Source organism: Zonotrichia leucophrys, chromosome 5 (genome assembly GCF_028769735.1).
Source record: "Zonotrichia leucophrys gambelii isolate GWCS_2022_RI chromosome 5, RI_Zleu_2.0, whole genome shotgun sequence".
Taxonomy (NCBI): domain Eukaryota; kingdom Metazoa; phylum Chordata; class Aves; order Passeriformes; family Passerellidae; genus Zonotrichia; species Zonotrichia leucophrys.
In genome coordinates this window covers 11047956-11070240 of record NC_088175.1, presented here as the reverse complement: position 1 = coordinate 11070240, position 22285 = coordinate 11047956, and the positions used below count along the sequence as shown (strand labels likewise).

Genomic DNA, 22285 nt, shown 5'->3' with positions numbered 1-22285 from the left:
TACAGACTCCACTCTGTTTAAACTTGAAAAAGTGTTTTCTCTGCAGCTTATTTACTAGGGTGTGTGGGCTGCCTGCACTCTGTGCCTTTAGAAGTTTGGTTTCAGACTAGCTCTAGCTTGGTCCCCTGGATAAAATTCCCGTTATTACTTGGGGCACTTTTAATTTTGTACCTCTGGTGCTACTGGTGTGGTTCAAGGCTGCTTCCTGTTGCAGACTAAAATTGCAAAGCAAAAAACACTTAGTGGGGTTAATCAGTGCATTTACTTCAACATGACATTTCTGGTCTAAAGGTAAACACAAATGTCATTTCACACTTTTGTATTGAGCTCCTTTCAGTTGCCTGAGAGTGTTGCAAATAGGACTCTATTTTTTTCTGTAGAAAGTGTTTTCTCTAGCTCCTTAAGGAAATACTTGTTTTTTTCTCAGTGCTGTGATATGTGTTGCTGGCTTTGTTCAGCAGGACACACTATCTGTATGTGAAAGTAATTATTGTGAGCATAACATCTGGAAAGATGACTAGCCCAGGAATGTGTTGAAAATTTGCAGAGCTCTTTGTTGTAGGGCTGCCACTTTGTTTTCAGAAACATTGTAATCAAGCTCTTTTGTAATGATACCTCTCTGAAATACTTGGCATGCTTGGCTTCCAAATATCTGAAAAAATGGATGTATGAAGTAGTGAAAACAACTCCTTGCAAAAAACCCCTCATCTTCTTGTTTTACAGCAGAGTGTTGTGAACAGAATGTAGACCAGTGTTGCTTTCTGTAATAATATTCTGTAATATTCTTTCATTACTGGGAGGGGAGAGGGATGCAAAATACACTTTTCCTCAATTGTGTGGGTTGCTGCAGGAACCTTTAAACCCAGGGCTCACAGGAGTGGGTGGTACCACTGTTAAAGCAACTGCACTGGGGTCTTGCAATGGTACAGAACAGCTGTGTATTGAATAAGGGCCTGAATGGGAATGATCATTCTCTTCCTTGCAGATGTACTAGGGAGCTACTCAAGAGCTGTAAAACAATTTGTCATGAGCTATTAAGCATACTTCACTGTAAAATCTTTATCATTAAATCTTTTAAATTATTATTTTAGAGTGGGTGGTCAAAACCAAAACAACAGAACAGCAAAAGTACTTTGAAAAGAACTAAAAAAAAATACTTTGCGTCTTCTAGCTGTGTATTGATTGTGCACTCATCTAAGCTAGGTGAAATAAAGTCATCAGTTTCCTGAAAAAATAAAGTCTACTTCATTGAGGTTGCTGCTAAATGTACTTGAAAGTCCCAAAAAACTGCCAAGTTACAGCATAGGAGTAGACTTCTTTAGCCCTGTGTGCCATGCAAGTTCCATGATCCAGAACAGTAGGAGCTGAATGAAAAGGCCTGAGGTAAAACCAAGGCCAACTATACTTAAGACTTATATAAGTTTATAAAACCTAGAAAACCAAAAGACAAAAGGGAACCCAATGCAGAATGTGTCAAGTAAGCTGCTTTGGCCATGGTGGTTCCAAAGTATTCCAGGCTAACTGCAAATGGCCACTGGGCTTCTCTTGTTAACCCAGCAAACCCCAGAATGACACTCTGCTCTTCCCCAAAGTCTCAAGCCTGTTCCCATGTAATGAATGCAAATATCACTCCCACAAACCATCTAGCTAAGCAGTTTCAACTCAAGACGTTGTGTGGGGAAAACATCACCACTAATAGAGCCAGGAATTTTAATCTGACACACATCCATTCAAACTCAGCAAAGATAATGGAAAGGCAAGCCCTCCTCCACTAGTAATTAGGTTTTCTTGGAAATGAACAAGCAGAGCTGTGCCAGTGGTAAGGCACTATGCATTCTCAGTTAAGCATTTGTTTGAGTAATTCAGGATACTAAACAGGATCCCAGACAAGATGTATTCCCAAGCAGACGCTCTATTTGTTCTTAAGGCAGTTCTGTTTCTTTTATTTATGTTACTGAAAAGAGAAAAGGCACTGCCTATGTGTAGCAGCACCAAAGTCAGTCAAATTACACCCACCCAGGTCAGAATTGGATCCACAATTTTTTCAATCAGTCATCCACTGACCCTGCATTTGGGATTATGTGCTGAGGATGTTACTGGCCTAGGCCATGCTGACTTGTTGGACTATGAACCAAGCTGAGCAAGTTTAGTGCGCAGAGAAAAATTAACTATCTCGGAGTCTTTAAGTAATCCAAACTGTAACAAATTAAGCAGGAGCTGGTATAAACTACCGTAGGACATTTTGTAGAATATTTACAGCCTTGTTAACAATTAAAGAGAGAAGTGAGCCAAGAAGTGTCATTTCCTGGACAGAAGAGGTAAAAGATAACTGTTTTTAAAAAATTCTGTGCAGAAGTATACATAAGCAAAAAGAAAAAGGTCTTCGCTGTAAAATCTGTAATAGATCCTCAGTGACATGTAAAAGTCTAGAAGTAGAAATTGTCCTGGGACACTTCAGTACTGTTATGCATTAGAAGTTCCACAGCCACAAGCTATAAATGGGACTAAAGAGCAAAGCTTAGTCTAAGATTTCCTGCGGAGTTGATGACATCTCAAAATTCACAAAAAAATCCCAAGTTTGAAAGCTGTTTCATAACTCAAGCAAGAAAATATATTTCTAGAATGTATACAAAAATACATTAATAAAGATTTTTGGACTCAAGTTAAATTAAACTAATAAGTAGCCTCATAAATGATAAAAGTATTATTAATTTTTAAATGTTAAGTATTAAATTTCATTGCACATTGGTCAAGATGGCTGAGTTCAATCCAATTAAAATCACTAACAAAAATTCCTGTTAAACACATCTTAAATCCCAAAGTCTTTGCTGAAAGAAAATTACTGGTGAAATTGATAGGAGCTGGTTAGTAAGTGTTCTTTATAATGTAGGTAAATAACTTTGCTGGAAGATGTACCTGATGATTTCCTTCAGTGTGATCAATGATTTTATTCAAAACAGCATCTTTTAGTAGATCTCAAGCATAGCATCATGAGTTAATGATGGAAACACAATGTAAAAAAAGCTCAAGCCAAAATAGCCACGATGTTGGTTGTGATACTCTCACTCAGCCTGAGAGACAAATTTGTCATCCTGCTTGAAGGATGCCTCATGAACTGCATAAACAGTCCCCCATTTACTTATGGCCCAGTTATAAAATAGTTCTGTTTTATGTATTGAGATTACATTTGCAATACTGTAAATTTTAAACAAATGACTAGATGTCTACCAGTCTTCAGCGATGACAGTTCTTGGGTATTTTTCACCAGCTGATTTTGGAGAGCTGTACGAGGGAGGTCACTCCCTTGTTTCTTTTCCCAGAAGTTTTCTTTTACCATTTCAAGATGGTGTTGTATCCAGATAGAGAGATTCAACAAAACTAGATCTTCTAAGTATTGGTTTATTTAAACTTCTGCCCAAGTTAGAACAATGAGGCATGTTAAAAAAATTGTCCTGTTCGTAGCTTGGGTCTTGTGCTTCTGTTTTCTGTTGCTGCACAGAATGTGCAAGTTATTTTCACCACTTGGACTTTGGTATTTCTATGAAGGTGATAGGGTGGGGTTTTTGGTTGGTTGGTTGGTTTTGTTGTTGGTTTTTTTTAAATTCTGGATTAGTGGTAATACAATTGAAAGAGCAACAAATCTGACTTAATTTTCGTTTCAATATCAGCTGTGATTTTAAATCATTGTAATTCTTCCATGGATTTTCATAGAGGCAGGCTTAACTATAAGAAGATTCTGGATGAGCCTGCAGAACTTGGCTGAAAGTGGCAAGGCCAAGTATAGTTTAAAGGTACCCTGGAAAATGAGCTGCCATGCATGATTGTGAACATCCTTCTGGGATCATCTGCTCTGCTGGAAGAGGTGTAACTGAGCCTGGCATAGTGATGGGAAAGCTCAACTCTTTGTTTCCTTTGTCCTGCAGAGGGAAAAATGAACAAAATTAAATGGCTTTTGACATGGCCGTTGATATTTGTGCTGTTTGCCACAATTCCAAACTGCAGCAAACCACGCTGGGAGAGGTGCTTTATGCTGACATTTGTCTTGTCGACTCTCTGGATTGCCTTGTTCTCCTACTTCATGGTGTGGATGGTAAGTGTATGTAGCAGGACTTCATACTGAGTGAAATGTGCATCTCAAAGTATGTAAAAACCTTCTGTGCGTTTGTCAAAGAAAGGCATGTAATTGTAGTGCAGTCTCTTCACCTCATACAATAATTATTATAATTTTAGATTTTTGCTGCCTTTTGTTCTGCAGAAATAATTGGGCCTTTACTGTATAGGGCACAATACAATACAGGAAGGTATTGGAGAACATCTATTTTCCTCAAATGCCTGTCAGGCATTTGAAAACCACTTTGTTTCCTGTCATGAAAGATTGTGTTTTCTGTGTACTTTTTGCAACTTTCTATATAATTTTTGCATTGTAAACCAATCCTCTAACATAGACTGTGCCTAAGAAATTCATTTGCCAGCCAAAGGCACACATTTGTATCCTATTATATGTCCTTTGGAAGGTCAGTGTGTGCACCTTGGTTCCACATATAGATATTCCCTTCACAAGTGAGAGAGATGCTCATTAAGGCTGCAGCCCATACTGCTTTCAGAGGCAGCTGGGCCACAGTACCTTGTTAGCAGTCTCAGCAAGAGAGTCATGCTGACTTCTTTTCCCGGGCCTCTGCCCCTGAATATAAGGATTGTCAGTGGAGTTCCTAAAATACACCTTTTCTTTAGTGTAGGGTCCAATTTTTCTCATGTGATGGACTGGCAAACTATTTCAAGAAAACAACACGTAGCCTAGAAGACTTCCATCCTTAGCAGTGTCAGCAGGGAAACAGCTCTCTGTCCCTGGGCCAGTCTTCTCTCTCACAAGCCTGCTTCCTTTTCTGCTGCCTTTTCTTGATGTTTTTTCAGCCCTCTTTGGATGTTCCAGCTAAATACAGTTCCCTGTCCTTTCTAAGAGCTCTGCTGCAATCTTCAGTGATTCCTTGAGCTCTTTTCAAGCTGCATCTGGAGTATCAGGGGACAGTATAACCAGACGTGCTCACTTCAGGATTATATGAGAAGTCACACAAGAAAATGGTTCCTTCTTCATGTGTTAGGTTATAATAAGTTCTTTATATCTCTGCCACCGTATTACAATATAATATCAGTTGCAGTCCTTTTGAAAATAGAGCCAGTGAGAATCCTGCCATTTGTAGAAACCAAAAAAACTCCAAACCCACAGATTTTACTGTATCTCCTTAGAACAGCAGTATGTCATGTTAGTACAACAGGAAATGGAGATTTTGTTTGTCCTCAGAATGTTGAAAGTACTTTTCCTGTGCACAGGATTTGTTTTAGGCTGGTTATTCCACAAGTATTTAATTTGCAGAAATGGATAAGTATTCTGGGTCTATTCCTGTTAGAGTCCATACCAGAAATCAAAGTTAAACAGTATACCACAACTGGCATACTCTCCTCATTGGAATGAGGAGGCTTTCCAAATATGATAAGTTAATCTGCCTTCCTCCTTGTTCAGGTGACTGTGATTGGATACACCCTTGGGATACCAGATGTGATCATGGGCATTACTTTCCTGGCTGCAGGAACAAGTGTCCCAGACTGCATGGCCAGCCTAATAGTAGCAAGACAAGGTAATGTGTCTGCTGAAGCACAACTGCAATCTTACATATGTAAGATTGTTTCCTCCATACACACAAATTGTCAATGCAATTTTATAATTTTATTTTAATTTTTACTGTTTGAGAACCTCATTGAAAGCCAAAGCTATTTGCTAATTATTGTGAACCAAAAATTATCTTTTGCTTATTGGGATGTGGGACATTCTAGCATTCTAGAGGGTAATTCAACCTCAGATGTCCCATGCATGTTTCAGTCAGGGTAAAAAGACAAAAGTCATAGACAAAACTAGAATATCAGCTATTAAAAACTACTTTGAAGAAATAGCACTGACCAGCACTTCTCCATGTAAAACTTGTACTGATTTCTAGAAGACCTCTCAAATCCAAGGAAGTGAACTGCTTTGAGAGCTGGCAGAAGTGTTGTTGCTCCAGGCAGAGTTCTCATCCAAATGCAGACCTCTTTCCCACTGGAACATATGAATAGCTGCACTGGAAAGAGTTTTGGATTACTGACATCTACATTCTCCTCAGCTCTTCATTTGAAATTGTCAAAGGCTTTCTCATCTTTTAATTTTGTTTAAGTTTCATCATGTTTTCTTTTTCATTTGTAAAATGCTGGTAGCAGCATCCCTTCCTGTTGTTGAAAAACATTAGGGCTGACAGTGTAATCTTCTGCACAGCAGTAGAATAAAAAAAAGACCTTCTTTTATTCTTTTTCAGTATTTCAATTCCCATAGCCTTTTTTTATCAGATAATGATATCTCCAGCACACATCATTGAGCAAACAAGAAGGGTTTTTAAATGATAAATTAAGTCTCAAAAGCCCCACCTTTGTAACTTGAGATGGGAATAGTGCTGTTAAATGTTGCTTATTTGAAAAGTGTTGTATATTTAAAGTAAATAATTTTCCATGTTGCATTATTTGTTGTGTGCAGAATATTCTCACAAAAATAGTACAACAAAGTCTTCAGAATTATTATGGAACCACCTTCCTACTAAATTTATTTTGCATGTGTATTAATTTAAGTGAACAGGTTTTTTCAGGAACAAGGAGGATGTTGCATTTTTAAATCAACAGACTGCTTCTTTAGATTAGTTCTTCTGTTGTACTAGACAATAACACTGCAAAGATTGCTTTCTCTGAAAATTAAGGTAAGCACTAGATTGACAAAAAGGAGCCCAATGCCCTTAAAGACAGTACTGCTTTGCACTGCTTGAATTCGAGGATTGTTCACTGCCAGAATGCAGACAGGTATAGATGGACACTACCATCATGAGATACAAAGCATTACCTTGCAGATAATGTATTTATGGTATGGTACTGTCTGTTTTCACTCTGTTTATTCTGAAACTATATTTGGGACATGACCCATTTATGTCACAGTTCCTTTTCACTTCCTTCCTTTCCAGTATTCACTTAGTGGAAGTGATTCAATACTTAGGCCAGGTCTAAGGGAAGTTAGCAGGGACAGAAAGAATTTTGCCTTCCTTCTATCCACTGACACTGGTGCAGAATGAGATGCCAGCCAGTGGTGAGCATTAGAAGTAGATTTTGAAATATACTTAGGTACTTTACCACCATTTACCTTTCTTTTCCTTTCCTGTAGTATTTTGCTGTTTTTGAAGTGAAATTATTACTGATTAAGCCCCATGGAAGTGCATAATATCTTTGACTATCATCTGGTTGGTTATTTCCAGGATCTCTCTTAATTCACATGATGCAAAGGTCACATATCCACATAGTAAATCCAGTACATAAGCTTCTGGTTCCCTGTGGCTGCAGACTACCTAGAGCAAGACTTTGACACAGACCTTGGGTGCTGCATGGCCACCACCCACCCTGCAAAGGCTTTGCAAGACACAAGGAAGGTGTAATTGGAGTGAGAAATTTTTGCACACTTTTTTCAGAAGTCAGGCCAATGTTATGGAAATTGTCTCCCTACCTCAGATACTCTGGCCAGTTCAAGGGGGATTGGATCAATGCAGATCATTCCCCTTTAGCTTGCTCCAGTGCACATAGTAATGGCCATATACTTTGATTTTATCAAATAGACATTTTTTATGTAGACATTTTTATCAAATAGGTTTTTTTTGGTTTTTTTTCCTCTGCAGGCCTTGGTGACATGGCAGTATCCAATACAGTAGGGAGCAATGTCTTTGACATTCTGGTGGGACTTGGTGTTCCATGGGGTTTGCAGACCATGGCAATCGATTATGGATCAACTGTATGTATACTTGGCAAATCTTTCATTTGCACTTTTATTCTATTTTTTAAGAATCCTAAAAAGAAAGTGTGCAAATAGAACAAATTTAAAACTGACCTGTTGATTATGTTATTAATTGCTAAATAAGGTGTAAATAAATTTCTTTGCAAAGGAACCCAGTTAAGAAACCAATTTGTCTTCAACAAGCTGCAATTAATTTCCAGTTTGTCAACTGGAGTACATACACTGTGTAGCAGAAAACTGTTCCCATGGGTGGTTCATGGTTCTGTCATTTTCTTGCTACACAACTTCCAGCAAACCTGTCTCCATGTACCTCAGCATTTTTGTACCTAATACCAAATAACAGCATGTCTCTCTCTTCTGAGGATTTTTTACATAAAATCTGTTATAAATGCTCACTTCTTTTTTTAATGGAGATGGGATTACTTTACATTTGGTTTGATTCCTTAATCTTCCCGTTCTTCATTAGGATACATCTGTTATGGATTTGCATAGTTTAAAATATGTGAGGCACTGTTCAAAGCAGAAAGTGGACTTTAAATCAGTAAATTGATTTTTGATCTCCAAAGCACAGTTACATGGTCAGCATTTTAAAAGTATTTTCTGATTTCCACAGGTTAAAATTAACAGCAAAGGATTGGTTTATTCAGTTGCACTTTTGCTAGGATCAGTGGCACTAACTGTAAGTATTAGAGCATCTACAATTATTTCAGTTTGAAAATACTTTTTAGGTATTTACATGTTACAGAAGGATAAAATAGACGTACTTAGCATTGATTTCTTCTAGCACTACCATGAGTTGAAGAGCTACCATTGCCTTCAGTGAGGACTGCACTCTGGCATTTGGTGCGAGTGTTGCTGGATATGTGTAGATCCCATGGATTTCAGTGGCAGTGTTGAAATTTTTGAATCCAGCAGTACTTCTGTGGTTCTCTGTCCATACCCTGGCCTGTCTCTAGGCTGAGACAAGACCTGTTGTGCTTCATCACCTTTGCCCTTGTCTCTGATTTCCAAAACCAGCCAAAATCAAGTGCTGTAGCCTAAACCCTTAGTGAAGACTGGTCTGTGAGGACTGTGAGCCTCAGGACTTGGACAAGACATGTTAAATGTGCCTCAGCATGGGATGCCCTTGTAACCCATGACTTCTTAAGGTGAAACAATAGTTCTGTTTGAAAAGTCAATTTTGCTGGTACTTAAGGTCTGTTCCTGCTTGACTCCCAGGGAACGCTCTGTAGGAAGAATCAAATCAGGTATAAGGAAACAAAAAGGTATAAAAATATCCACTTCTACTAACATCTTTCACTAATTGCCTGTGGAGGTGTTGTAGAGGAGGTGGCCACCACTGGAGATTTCACACTGTTGCATGACTAAGTCTTAAAAAGCTTCACATCACCTGTGCATGACTTCAGTGGTAGAATGGCCAGGGCTGTCCACTCTGCTACTAACTTCCTATGTATCTGATCTATGAGGTGTGAGAATGTGTTCTTTCATTTCTTATCCCCAGCCTGCCATACTGCACAGTGCCTGTGAAACAGCACCGGTGTTCTGTACACATTTGTATCTGGTGTTGCTGCATGCATATTGTTAATCAGCATATTGGGAAAAATGGGAGGATTATGCAGAGGCATTACTGTGCTAGCCTTCCAGGCTTCTCTGAAAAGAGTCTTTTCCTAGTAGAAGCCAGATCACCTGAGTTTGAGGCATCTATTACAGTCTCCTTTTTTCTGCTGAGTACCCTGATTTGCACAGACCCTCCCACAGCAAATTCAGAGGAAAGTTTTGAGCAAAATAATAATTCAGAGGCATTGAACACTGTGGAAAATAGATGCCTTTGTGAGGATTTTTTTGCTTTGCTGCCTGTAACTTGTAACCCCTTAGTTCTGGAGCTCAGAAAATAAGCAAGTAGAGCACCTCTTTTGAAGGTGTTGAGAATGGGCATTTGGTGCTGGTGTACTACTGGGACATAAAGGATTTGCAGGGGAACACTTGAGGGAGGGACATTAATTTAGTTTAGTTCATTGAATATTTTGTAAAACAGTCATAGGACAACTGAGACTCAGAGCCAAGTCAACAAGGTATGTTGCCTTTCTGATCTGTAAAATACTGAGACTATATTTTTGTCTTCCTGCAAGACCTCTAATTCAAAAGACTCTCATTTTTAGCTTATAATGGTTGTTTCCAGAAGGCTCCTTCCGAACTTTATTAACTGACACTCTGTTTGCTTGCAGGTGTTTGGAATCCATTTTAATAAGTGGAAACTTGACAGGAAGTTAGGCATCTACGTGTTGCTTCTTTATGCTATTTTCCTGTGTTTATCGATAATGATAGAGTTCAATGTCTTCACCTTTGTCAACTTCCCCATGTGCCGAGAAGAACTTTAAACCACAGCAAGGAGAGACACTGAAATTCTTCTGATGACACATGCTGTAAATGACAGGAGGCATTTCACATTTCTACCTTCTTTCCATCAATAATTTGAGTGTCATTCCTGCTTAATCAGCTAACGAGCACTTTTACCTATATGGAAGGAGAGCATACCTTTCTTTTAACATGCTAGCTGAAGGCAACCAAAGCATTTTCCTCCTCTTTGGATATTGCTGCTCTGTCATAAAGCTACATGGATCTTACACAGAACTCTAAAAGGACCCGTTCCTGGGCATTCTGTTGTGGTTTTCTTTCTCCTTCTGCAGACAATCAACCACCACCATCACGGTTAGCAAGAGGATGGGAGAAAAATCTTTATAGTTCTTTTGGTTTTGACATTTACTTTCCATGGAAGGATAAGAGGCAAGTTCAGATCCTTTCTTGGCTTAGTCAGAATATTTAAACTACAGGACCAGAAAGTCCAAGGCACATATCATGGCATGCACTGTTGAGGATCATTTTCCCCTTCAAGTGCTCTGCTTATAGAGAAACTGCACCGACAGTTTTTGATGGCAATGTTGAATATTTATCACTCTGTTCAATGAACAATGTGGCAGAGTAAGAAGAGGAAATGGTTGTATGTTGTATCACTTGTGATGATACACACTAGAAGTCAGAGTAACTGCATACCGAAGAAGAGAATTTACATGCAGAAATTCATACTTGAAAAATATGTTTTATTGTTAATAAGGAATGCTGTATACATAGATATAAACTGACATTTGTGGAATATTACACCACAAAAGAAACTTTGCATTGGCCATTGTAAGCCCATTGTGTAAATTTAGAAGAAGCTAAAGAAATAAAATATAACTGGGTGCTCAGTAACTATCAGTTATTGTTATCAGCTGGGAGTAGTAGCTGAACATAATCCAGACTTTCTGACAACAAAACCCACCCTGATTATGATTTGGTTTGATTCAGTTTGATTGGTGAGAGGAAGAAGCTTATTTCATCAGTCAAGAAGCTGGTGTATTCTTCACCATTTTTTCTTATTCCCAGAAGCTTAATGAAGATGAATGTCTGACACGGAGCAGTGCAGATAAGAGTCACCCTGACAAAAGCAAGTCTGTCAAGAGAATATGGTCCTTGATTTGATTGCATGCAAATTTTGAAGCATGATATACTTCTTTTTAACCCTGAGTAGAAGCCAAGTTTTGATATCCTTTCCACCAGCATAAATCTGATACAAGGAATTACTCTGGATATAATTGACAGCAAGATCCGGCCCAGAGTATTAAAATAGCGGGTAACATTCCACAATTTAGCAGTGATATAATTGCAGATCACTGAGACAGCATATTTTGAATTGCTACTAAACTTTAAAAATATTTTGAAGCTGTATGTGAATGATCACATAAAGTTTCTAAAGAAGCACAGTTACCTTTATACATAGATTTTTAAAATTTTTTAATATTTATAAGCCAACCAAACCTATCAACTAACAGTTGATGTGTTTTTAAATGTATTAGTATTTTCCATTAAGACTAAATATAAAAAAATGTGTCAATGAGAATATACTATAAAATATTAGCAAATAAGCACTTAATCAGAAAGTTCCTTCTTTTGACATATATGACAATTATGTTTAGCCAGCTGACATACAGACTACTGTTTACACCGGGCAATGAGTTTACAACTAAAATGATTTCTTAAATTATTTTAGAATAAATTAAGGAGTGTATGCTGCTGGTGGTGTGTTTTTAAGAATTGGGTCCATTCAATGTGATTCTAAAGAGAAAAAGAGCAACACATTTGTTATTTGCTTTACATTTTGTTACAAATGTCAGTATTATTATCCATTTAGGGTTTCTTACCTTAATTAAACAGTTGTGTCATTAAGCTAAGAACTAAAGATGGACACAATTACAGCATTACTGAAATGCTTTATTTATTAACTAGTCAAGAATGGCAGTAAACACATTTTATCTCAAGTATGCCAATGACCCCATTTCCAGGCATTCACGTTTTTGCTGCAGTATAAAGCTGAGGAGATGGAATTCATGTTCATCTTGAAGTCTTCTGTTGCAGAAAAGCTGTGAAAATGCAGCATAGTGCTGCACCACTGTAGGAATAGCCCTCCCTAGTATTCCTCTCTCCCCTGCTGTCTCTCAGGAGGACAGTTCACTGCTGAAAATCTGGGGATGACTTAGATGTGAGACTGAAAGGAGCAGAGAGAGAGGCTGAGTAAATGGGTTTTTTCCTATATTCTGTTTTTGTGGTCTTGGACAACTGTCTCCAGGCAAACATTTGCTCTCCTGTGCACAGCTCAGGCAGCTCAGTTGTCTTTACATAATAGAAGAGTAGCTCCAAAGTGTGATTTTGAATGCATGGTGATCAGCTGAGTTGACAGGGATAAGGGCATCAAAGTTTATAGTGCCAGATCTAGAAAATTGTATTGTACCTTCATATTTCTGAGCCAGGAAATTTTAGAAGATTATAGGCACCATTTTTTTCTGTAGCAGCTGAATTTCTGTCCAAATATACATGAATTTTGTTTGCTAATTCCATAAGCCCTTCACACATCATTTAAAATTACTCTGCCTAATCTGAATATCACCTGCTCCAGAAAACCAGTGTTGTGTTGTAGCAGAAACAGTCTCAGAATCCAGAACAACCATTACAATCTGTGGCTAGTTCCTGTCATCTACAGCTCTCCCTGAAACATAAACTCACTTCAGGGCAATTAATATTAAATTTTAATGCTGCGTTTCATGGTGTGTTCCCGTTTGCATCTACTGCTATGAGACAAGTATCATGCTGTGCTTGTCATCATAAATAACATTAGTAGGATTCTTCTTTGACACCACCACATGACCAAGGATGTATTGTTTGCCAAAGAATTATGAGATGCTCTGTGAGGGCTTTGATGACACATGATCATATGAAGTACTTCAAGAAGCTCCTAAGTAGTCCATGTCCATATGCTAAAATAAGTAGTTACACACTAAGCCATGCAGGTAAACTGAATAGTCCAAGAAAGATGTGATTGACAAATTGTTGTATTTCAGATAAACCCACGTCAGAATGTATCAGTAATTCAGGAGGCTATTGCTGAGTAATAACAGAATAGTGCCTTTCACATGTACACAAAAAAAAAAGAAAAACATTAGCTTGTGTGGTCAGGAAGCCATTAAAAATGTTGCCATTTTCTAGTCAAGCAAAGGAGTGATTTGTGCTTGGCTCTCTGCTGTTAGCACAGCTCTGTATTGCAGCTGTTTGGATTGTATCTATAAAATTTTGCAGCCATTTTGTTTCATTAACCATTGCAAAAGTTATCTGTCTGAGTTTGGAATGTATGTCACCATGTTCTCTAAGTTAATGTTCAGCTCAAGAGTGAAAAGAAAGCTGGTGGATGTGAGAGAGAAAACTGTTAGTGTGATCTGAAATTTGCCAGCATAATAACACTGAAAAGTAACTCAACTCAGAAAAAGATATCCCATATCCAGCAAAGCTTAACTTCATTAGATTTGATTCCATTTAAAGCTAAGCATCTATCCAAGTGCCTTGCTGGATTGTGTCCTAAGATGACAGCAGAGTATGGTTTCTGGGTTTCTTATCATAGTCAGTTCTTTCCATTGGTTTTGTGGTCTAAAGACTTTATTTCTTTGTCAAATTAAAAGATTTGACCAGAGTCTGTGGACTTCTGCTCTGCTGATACCACTTTAGATTTCCACTCTCATAAATAAGAGAACTTGTTCCTTGTCTCAGACTTCTCAGCTGTGCATCTGCCCTTGTGTATGAGCAGGATCTACACTGAGTTACAGCTGGCCAAGGAGGGCTTTCAGCAGCTCCTCTGAGCTGCAGATCCCCTGGAGTAGCACAGTCCCACACAGACCCATGGAGTGCAATCCTCTCTCTAGCAAGGAACTGGGAATGTTTCCATTGTGTTCAGCAGTGTTTGATTCCATTTATTTACCATAGCAATTGAACTGCATTATAAGGTATTGCTTGAGTAAAGATTTCAAGCTCAGGACCTGCATGTCTAAATCTAAGGAGCTCCAGGTATGGTTATCTTAATGTCTCTTTGATGCTCTAAGGGCTTCTCTCTGGGCTGAAGTCTAACCTAGAAGAGCACCTTAAGTCTTTCCAATAGGTACAGCATAGTCAACCATCTTTTTCCTGGCTCAGTCTTCGGTGTGCCAATTTTATTTTGTTTTTACGTGCTTGCTGCAGCTGTAACAAGCGAAGTTAGCTTCTGGTTTTAGGTTATATTTGTAAGCTTTCTGTCAACATGTAAACAAATGGCAAAGGTCTTTACTAATCTAATACTTAGCAATTATAGAGAAGATTCTATTCTCTCTTTGATTTCCCTTGTGACTCTGCTTTAATTACACTTGTTTCTATTATGTGTTTGCTCTAGGTGCACAAATGCCTCATGAGTTTTGTTGTCTTCCTTTCTTGCATTTCTTTCAATTTTAATGCCATTTACTCGTGTCCCACTGTTAGTTGGTTTTGGTAGAGTTCTTTAAGCTGTAGAAATACTGTCTGATTATTCATGCCAAGGAAAGATCAGATGTATGTAATACAAAACAGACACTAAAATAACTCTGAAAGCCAGGTGAAACCAAAGAATCTTCCTAATTGAAGATTGGAGCATAATGTTCTGTCATTGCAAGCCTCAGATCTCTCTGTTATTTGTCTTTAAACATTCAGAAGAAAATCTCTACAGCTCATACTTTTGCTGTGCAATTTTCTTTCTATTTCCATGAGTCTGAATGCCACATTTTTCTTTTTGTTAGATGGTGACATTTATGTGATGGTTACACAGGTAAATGACAGTGTTTAGTTGCAGCAATTCTGTACCAAACCTGTTATTATTCCATTGAACCTTTTGGAAAAGTCTGTATGCAAGCGATCAATGTCCTGCTGAAGAAGGCAATGTCATTCAACTGATGTGTGCATTCCACTTTCTGACCTACTGTGTACATGTTTAAAAGCCTCTTTTTCAATAACTTGAGCACTTTTCTCACATTTTCCCCCATGTGAGGTCCTGGTGGTTTTTCCCCAGAGAAGTCTGTGGAGTCCTGTGCTGACACGTGAGATGTGTGGCTGCTTCCCCACAGCCAGGATGTGCAGTGATTGTGGCAGTTTGTTCATCACGTGGCTCTGCTTGCTCCCATCCAGTGCACTGTCTGAAATGAATAACTATGGGAAATTAATGCCTGTTGGATATTTTCGTAGAAGAATTGCCAGTTGCAATTTAATTCTCTTTTTCACTTGCACAAAGAATGTAGGCAATCATTGCTGTCCTGTCACTGAGATGATCTTGATAAACTTGAATGACAAATAAAAAGATTGGTTTATAGCACTAGCCATGGTTGCAAATGCTAAAAGTATCAGAAAATGTGAAAACCAGACAGATATAATCTCTAGAAAGATTAATAAAAACTGAGATGCTTCCTTTCAGAGAGTTTTTGCAGAAAGATTATGGCCTTTATTCATATACCAGTTATGTATGCAAAGAAAACTTGTAAATCTCCTTCCCCAGCAACACCTGGGTTTCAAATGGCTGTTACTGCAGCAAAGTTATGACCAAATTCTTGCCTTCACATTCTTGGGAGTGGTGCCAGTGTTCCTTAGTGTCCTGGTAGTTGGCACAAATTAGTATCAGTGGAACTGAGCGTAGAATTTGGTTCATGGTATCTCCTCCATTGCAAGAAATTATTTGAAATCGTTTATGGTCACTAAAATAACTTCTGAACCTTTTAAAAACCTGTGTTTCATATTTGCAGTGCACCCTTCAGAGGTGCAATACCTCTTTAAATATTATGAAAACTTTCTAGAACTGCTTACTTTGAAAACAGAAAGGGATGGGTTTGTAAACTGTAAATAACAGAAATCTCTCATGTTACTTATTTTTTCAATGACTGTGACCTTATGCACTGTGAATGCTCTGTGATATGGGGTCCATTGTACAGATAAACGTCATGAAATCCAAATGGATTTAATGTGATAATTTGTTACAAAATGTTGGCATGATATTTGATTATTTTTGTTGTGAGAATTTTAAAAAATAGTTAACTCAGCATTTATAAAGATTATAGCACTCAGTATTATAATGCACTATATAAAAATATGTACACTATCAATAAATTATATAAACAAGAGTGTTTGCTGGTTTTTTTCTCAGATGATTAGTAGATGTGAAGCATTGTCATATATATTGTTGAAAATCTAAAATTTCAGACATGTGCCTACAAATGTTAGCTTTTTGGAGAAATCTGGAGCCTGCTGAACTGAGTGACAGAAGGCCCCACATTCTGTGTGTTCTAGGGACTATTGCCTGGATCAAGCCAATTTTTGGAGTGAGTTAAGTGTATTGGTTTGATTTGCAGCAATTCTGAAACACACAATTTGCTCTTTTGGGACCAGAAAACTGAGAGCTCAGTTTGCTGAGAACACAGTTTGCTGTACTGAGGCACTGATCCAGAAGCAATTCTGGCAACCTCAGAAAAAGCCCTGATCAAGAGCATTTTGGATGCCTCATCCTGTGATATTTTGGTGTCCAGCAGGTTCACACTGAGTGCTGCATGCTGATGAGAGGCTGGAAATAAGGTGCAAAGGCCACACAGAATTATTTTCCTTTCCCAGTTCCCTGGGCTCTGGAAATACTCCTTACCCTCGATTTCCCATTTCCAGCATGCCTGCAGTGCCCAGCATACTCCCAGTATGTTGTGTATGGTCTGTGCTGGGCTCAGGAAATCTTCATATGCATTTCTTGGAAAAAGAGGAGCTAAGAGTTTATTTACCTCATCTCATGGCCTGGTGTGTTAACAGGTTCGTTAGACAAGAGTTCTCTAATGAATACTCCTAGCCAGTTTACTCCCAGGAGATGCAAGTTAAAACAAAGCTTGAGCTTCTTTTTTTAAGCACTGTGCGTGAGACTGGAATCCCTACTGCTGTTTAAACCTGGCATTAGCCACTGTGGGGCTTTTTGTGCATCTGCAGAAAAATCTTCTGGAAGTGGAGAAAAAGGATAATTCTGCATTTTCTGAATTTTGAAAAAGATTTCATTCTTTAGTGTATGCTAGGCTCAATTTTTATAAGCTGGGAACAGAAGAAGATTCCTTCTTTTACACAGAATTACCTTTCAAAAATCAGAATCTGAATGTGAAAAGTGCCTGTTCATTTAATCCTTCCATCCTTGACACTGTGACCCATCATGATCTGTTATGTAATAGGCTCTATAAAAGGCACATAATCTCTGGATTAGTGACACAATAGGCATGACAGTTCCTGAGGGCTCCTATCACAGGCCATATTGTTGATGTAGCCTCTCCCTCCTGTATGGAAAGCAGAACTGTGCTGTAATCTGGCTATATTCTCAAAGCCCTTTATTGTAGCTCGAGTGCTCACTGTACTTAATGGCTTCCCCCATAAGCCATTTTTAAACCTTTCCAACCCAGCTGCATGAAATGACAAAAAAGGGCTGCAGGATGCTGTGGCTTAAGATGGAAAGGGTGAATCAGTCCTAGAAGAGAAATAAATTCCTCCCATTTGGCTTGGATTTATCACAGAAAAATGTCAATTTGAAGTAACTGGATATGATTTTGTCATTTTGATCTTTGTAATTTTTTCCTTCTAAAGCCTGATTCTAGAACACGTTGTCACATACTAAACCTGTCATTTCCTCAGCTCAAAAAGACACCTAGCTTGAACAAAATTTGTCTTCTTTTTCATATTTTAAATATTTTACAGAAGTGCTGAGCATTTTGCAGAAAATATGAGACTTTTAAAATTAAATTTGGTCACTATCGTTAACAAAACAAATTTCAAAACATCAAATTTCTGAAGCTGCATTCTTTACATTGGAAATAGTATGAAAGTTTTCACTCAAATCACATGAAACTGAGATAGCACCAAAATACTGGAATTTTGTATTCTGTAGTTTTTGCCATTTTTTCCTGGACCTTTTTATTTGTTCTAGTAATTTTTTTCTTCTTCCCTAAAAATATAATTGGAATTTTCTAACTCTGTTGTGTTCTGCATTTGCAAAATCCTAAGTCTTTGCCTAGGATGGCTGCCTGTTTGTGTGAGCAGTTTTCTCTGTGTGAGCAGATCCATGCAGACAGCACAACCTTGCAATTTTTTTGTCTCAGCAAACCTTTTTTTCCAGCAGAGCAAGGGCAAATGCTGAATAGGCCTGGTACCTCCTGAATTGCAGGGGAGGGAAGTGTAGTGGGGTAGGGTTGAATTTGTGTGATGCATGTAGGAGATTGTTCTCATGCCAGCACCTGAGGTGCATTTCCAAGGTGCCCAGCTGGTGAGTAAATCTAGAAGATGTTTTTTTCCTTGGACCTGTGAGCCCAGAACCCACAGAGGATTCAGAGCTGAGATCTGACCAGTCTGCAGTAAGGGATGAGTGAATCTCAGTCAACCAGTTTGTTTAAGCGGACTAAATTTTTCATGAATGAGTTTTTTGTTGCCTGAAAATTACTCCAGGAGCTGGAGCAAGGAGATCCTTAATACAGTAGAAAAGAGCATTACAAGATACAGTTGCTGAAAATTTAAAATTAGATAAGGAAAAAAAATCAGGTGTGAATTTATATGATGGCAGCAAGTAAGCACTAACATGCCTTACTTAGAATGGTGGTGAATTTTCCATCATGCAGTCTTTCAGCAAGGCTCTTTCTAAGATAATAGAGTTGCTAAGATAAATCCTTGTAAAAGCTGGAAGATAAATTTCCTAATGTGAACTGAAGTTATAGTCTTTATTTAATAAAAAAAAAGAAGGGAAATTTTTGAATTGTGTTCCATTGAAAGTGTGACTTGGTGATGGTAAAAGTCTCCCTGACTCTCTTTAGCTTAGCCAGCAGAATTGGCTCTGTGTTCTGCACTGAGGTCCAGTTTCCCTCTTGCCAATACACTGACAGCTCCCTGGCATTTGCATTTCTGCTCTGGACTGTGTATCACTGTCTATTTTCAGAAGGCTGAGAAATTCCTTCTAAAGATAAAGGGGGCAAAAAAATTACTTTCGTCTCCCACTCCATTCCATCCAATTGCTTTTCTCCACCTCTTCTTTCTACTTCTGCCTTATTTTTTCCATTATGTATTCTCCTAACATCAAATACTTCTGGAGCCACAGGGCTGCCAAACAGGGGTGCCACCAGCTCTGTCTGGCAGCACATCTGGCAGCCCTAGCCTGCACATCTGCCGTGTGCTGGGTCGGGTTTCCCTCCCAGCAAAGCCTCGATCGCTGCAGTGGCTGCAGGTCAAACGTGCCCCGAGCTCTCCCAGCCTGGAGAGCTCTTCCTCGGCCAGCATCACACAACTTAGCCTTAGCTTTTGCTTTAACTGGGAATGCTCTTGCACAGCTGCCCTCTGCCAGCGTTAGACATTTCGTTTGCTCAGGTCCTGTGTAAATAGAAAGGTTTCCAAGCTCCATCTGGTTCCAGTTACTCAAGCAGTAGAAATACACATGCTTCAGGAATTTGCAGACGGAGGCTTACTGCTTTGCTGCCTTACAAAATCCTTTACAAAGTTCACTGTGCTCCGTTGCCTCCTGGTATACCTGTAGTCTGTAAAATGATTTCCCCTGAAACCCTCCTAGGATAGAGAAACAAATTAGCTGAAAGTCTCAGGCCCTTCTTTCTAATAAGGTTAACCTGCTTGCACTACTAAATATGGCTTTATAACACACACACACACACACACACACACACACCCTTGACCACCAAAGACTGCCTCTTCCTGAAATCCCCCGTTCATATAAATACAGGAAGTAGAAATAAGAGAGGCTAAAATCGGATCTTCTTGGTAGTTTGCTTTCATTTCAGTGCTTGTTTAGTCCTCTGCCCTTTGATACTACTGAGCCTGAAGCTGGTTTTCAACATCTTCCCCCTCATGCCCTTGAAATACCATCTCAGTACAAAACCTGAGGATGTGGAAGTTCTGCTCAGCGATGGGAAGGAATTGCTTTTCTGACCGAGGAACTCTCAAGCCACTGTGATACAGAAAGTGACTTAAAAGTTTGCTGTAATGATGAAAACATCAGCAGGAGAGAAGGGAGCCAGGGATGACTCAGGGTAAGTCCTGAATCTTTAGTGACTGTTCATTTTTAATAACTGTTGCTTTCCCTTTCCTACTTAACAAAGAGTTCTCGGCTGCATGTGTGAGCTGACTGCTGAGTTACTAGTTACACAGTCACAATGGTGTGGCATGACTGTGTTGTAATTTACAGTATTTCCTTTAACTGACATGTTCCAGCTGAAAACAAAATGCAATAGCTTTATTTAGCTCAAACCTTAGCTATTTAAGGAAGAAGGGTAAATCCAAATCTACAGTTTGGGGCAAAGGACAGAAAAGGGGACTTCTTTGTTTTTGGAAATGTGACAAAGCTTTTCTGGGAGGCTTGCTTTGTTTTTTCTCAAATGCAGAAGTGGATAAGGGCTTGTCCTTATGAGCTGCTGGTCACTTCAGTGCCTGCACACTGAGGTGTACACAAACCCTGTCCCCACGCTCCCAGGACACTTCAAGTGTCCTTTCTGTCAGGAAAAGGCTTCCCTTGCCTCTGGCCAAAACACTGCACCTTGCAGGACCAAATCCCTGGAAAACAGTGGGAGAGAAAATGGATTTTGATACAAAGGACAGTCAGCAAGCTACTGGAATTCCAGGATAAGGCTGGAATCCTCCCAAGGCTTGGTTGTATCATAAAGCCCATGCTGAAGCTCGGCATTTCTGTTTCCTGTTTTAAACAAGCAGGGGAAAATTACATAGCTGCTGAAACTGTCAGTCACACCCCCTGCCCCTTCCCCCTTGGAAAACCATAATAATACCAGATACTGAGACTTTTTCTTATCTGTCTAACACACTTAGCCTGTTTTCCATGAACAAAGGTTTCAGATATTTCTGTGATGCATGCAGTAGAAGCAGCTCTGTGGATGGGTGGACAGATATGGGATACTTGCAGTTCCAGTTGCAGGGGGTGCTGCCCTACTTAGATCACCCTCAGTCCAATGGGGGAATTGCTGCTGACAGGGCACTGTGTGCTGGTTTTACTGTAGCCCTGCTCCCAAAGACACACACGGAGAGGGGGGGATGGAGGCAGGACCCTGCATTGCAGTTCTCACTGCTTTTGCCTTGTTCAGTTGTTTGCTTTAAGTGGAACAATGCCACTCCTGATTCAAGGTATAGTTCCTCAGTTCCATGTAATGTTAAACACTCAGGGACAAAGATCACACAGCTGTCAGGAAAAAATGAAAGCATCCAATCTCTGTAGACTGGTGAGAGGAACTTACTATTTGCACTTTGCAGATATTCCCTGCATTTGTGGCAGTTAAGAATGATAGATTGGAAGATATATTTGTTTGTCTCTTTGTGAGATGTCTGAAAGGAGCCACATGCTTGCAAAGGTTTGTTTTCTGTCTAGAGTTGCAGGAAAAAGTAAACAAGCCACACACCCTAGATGTAAATCAAGTGGTTGGAGGAATATTGAAGCATCAATGGGCATGCTGCATGCATTCCTCATACATTTTTTGAGCATCTGAACAATTTAACAGAATGGCCTTTTATTTCATAAACTGATTGTCTTTATTTCCAATCTATCTGCCACTCATAAAGAGGAACTTGGCTATTTTAAAATCTATTTTAAGTCTTTCTGTTTACATGCTATAATATTGCTGAAGATCCTCAAAATTACATTTTAGCATGCATACATTGTGGGTTCCAACACATTACAGAATTAGAAACATTTCTAAGTTGTGTTTAGCTGATTTCCTGTTATGGTTACACTGAATTAGGTGCAAATTACACAAAGTATTTGGAGTTCATCGCTTTCAAAAGAAATGGTAACCTAAGGCAAGGTGCTGATGGAGAATCTAAACCTGATTTTAAAATTCTCTACACCAAAATTGCATGTGAAACTCCTGAGATTGCCCCTCTGTTCAGCATAGTTTAACATTAGTTAAAAAGGAAATCTTAATCACATGCACAGGAATGATGGCAGTGCAAATTATCATGGAAGTACCCCAGCAACTTGGAAATATCCATGCATTCATTCCTAGTAAGGACTAG

The 22285-nt window shown here is 38.9% G+C and overlaps 2 protein-coding genes across 3 annotated transcripts in view; both read left to right on the top strand.

Moving 5' to 3' along the window:
• SLC24A4 (solute carrier family 24 member 4) overlaps positions 1-16380 on the top strand; it is an 85359-nt gene extending 68979 nt beyond the window's left edge. For both annotated transcript variants that reach the window (XM_064715748.1, XM_064715746.1), the window contains exons 13-17: positions 3924-4090; positions 5519-5633; positions 7734-7846; positions 8463-8528; positions 10075-16380. In XM_064715748.1, the coding sequence (XP_064571818.1) occupies positions 3924-4090; positions 5519-5633; positions 7734-7846; positions 8463-8528; positions 10075-10227 (614 nt within the window). In that variant the 3' untranslated portion in view covers positions 10228-16380. The remainder of the gene's footprint in view (positions 1-3923; positions 4091-5518; positions 5634-7733; positions 7847-8462; positions 8529-10074) is intronic.
• A 3677-nt stretch (positions 16381-20057) lies between these two features.
• The window catches only part of RIN3 (Ras and Rab interactor 3), a 64813-nt gene continuing 62585 nt past the window's right edge, over positions 20058-22285 (top strand). The window contains exon 1 of the mRNA XM_064715744.1: positions 20058-20298. Within this exon, the coding sequence (XP_064571814.1) occupies positions 20252-20298 (47 nt within the window). The 5' untranslated portion in view covers positions 20058-20251. The remainder of the gene's footprint in view (positions 20299-22285) is intronic.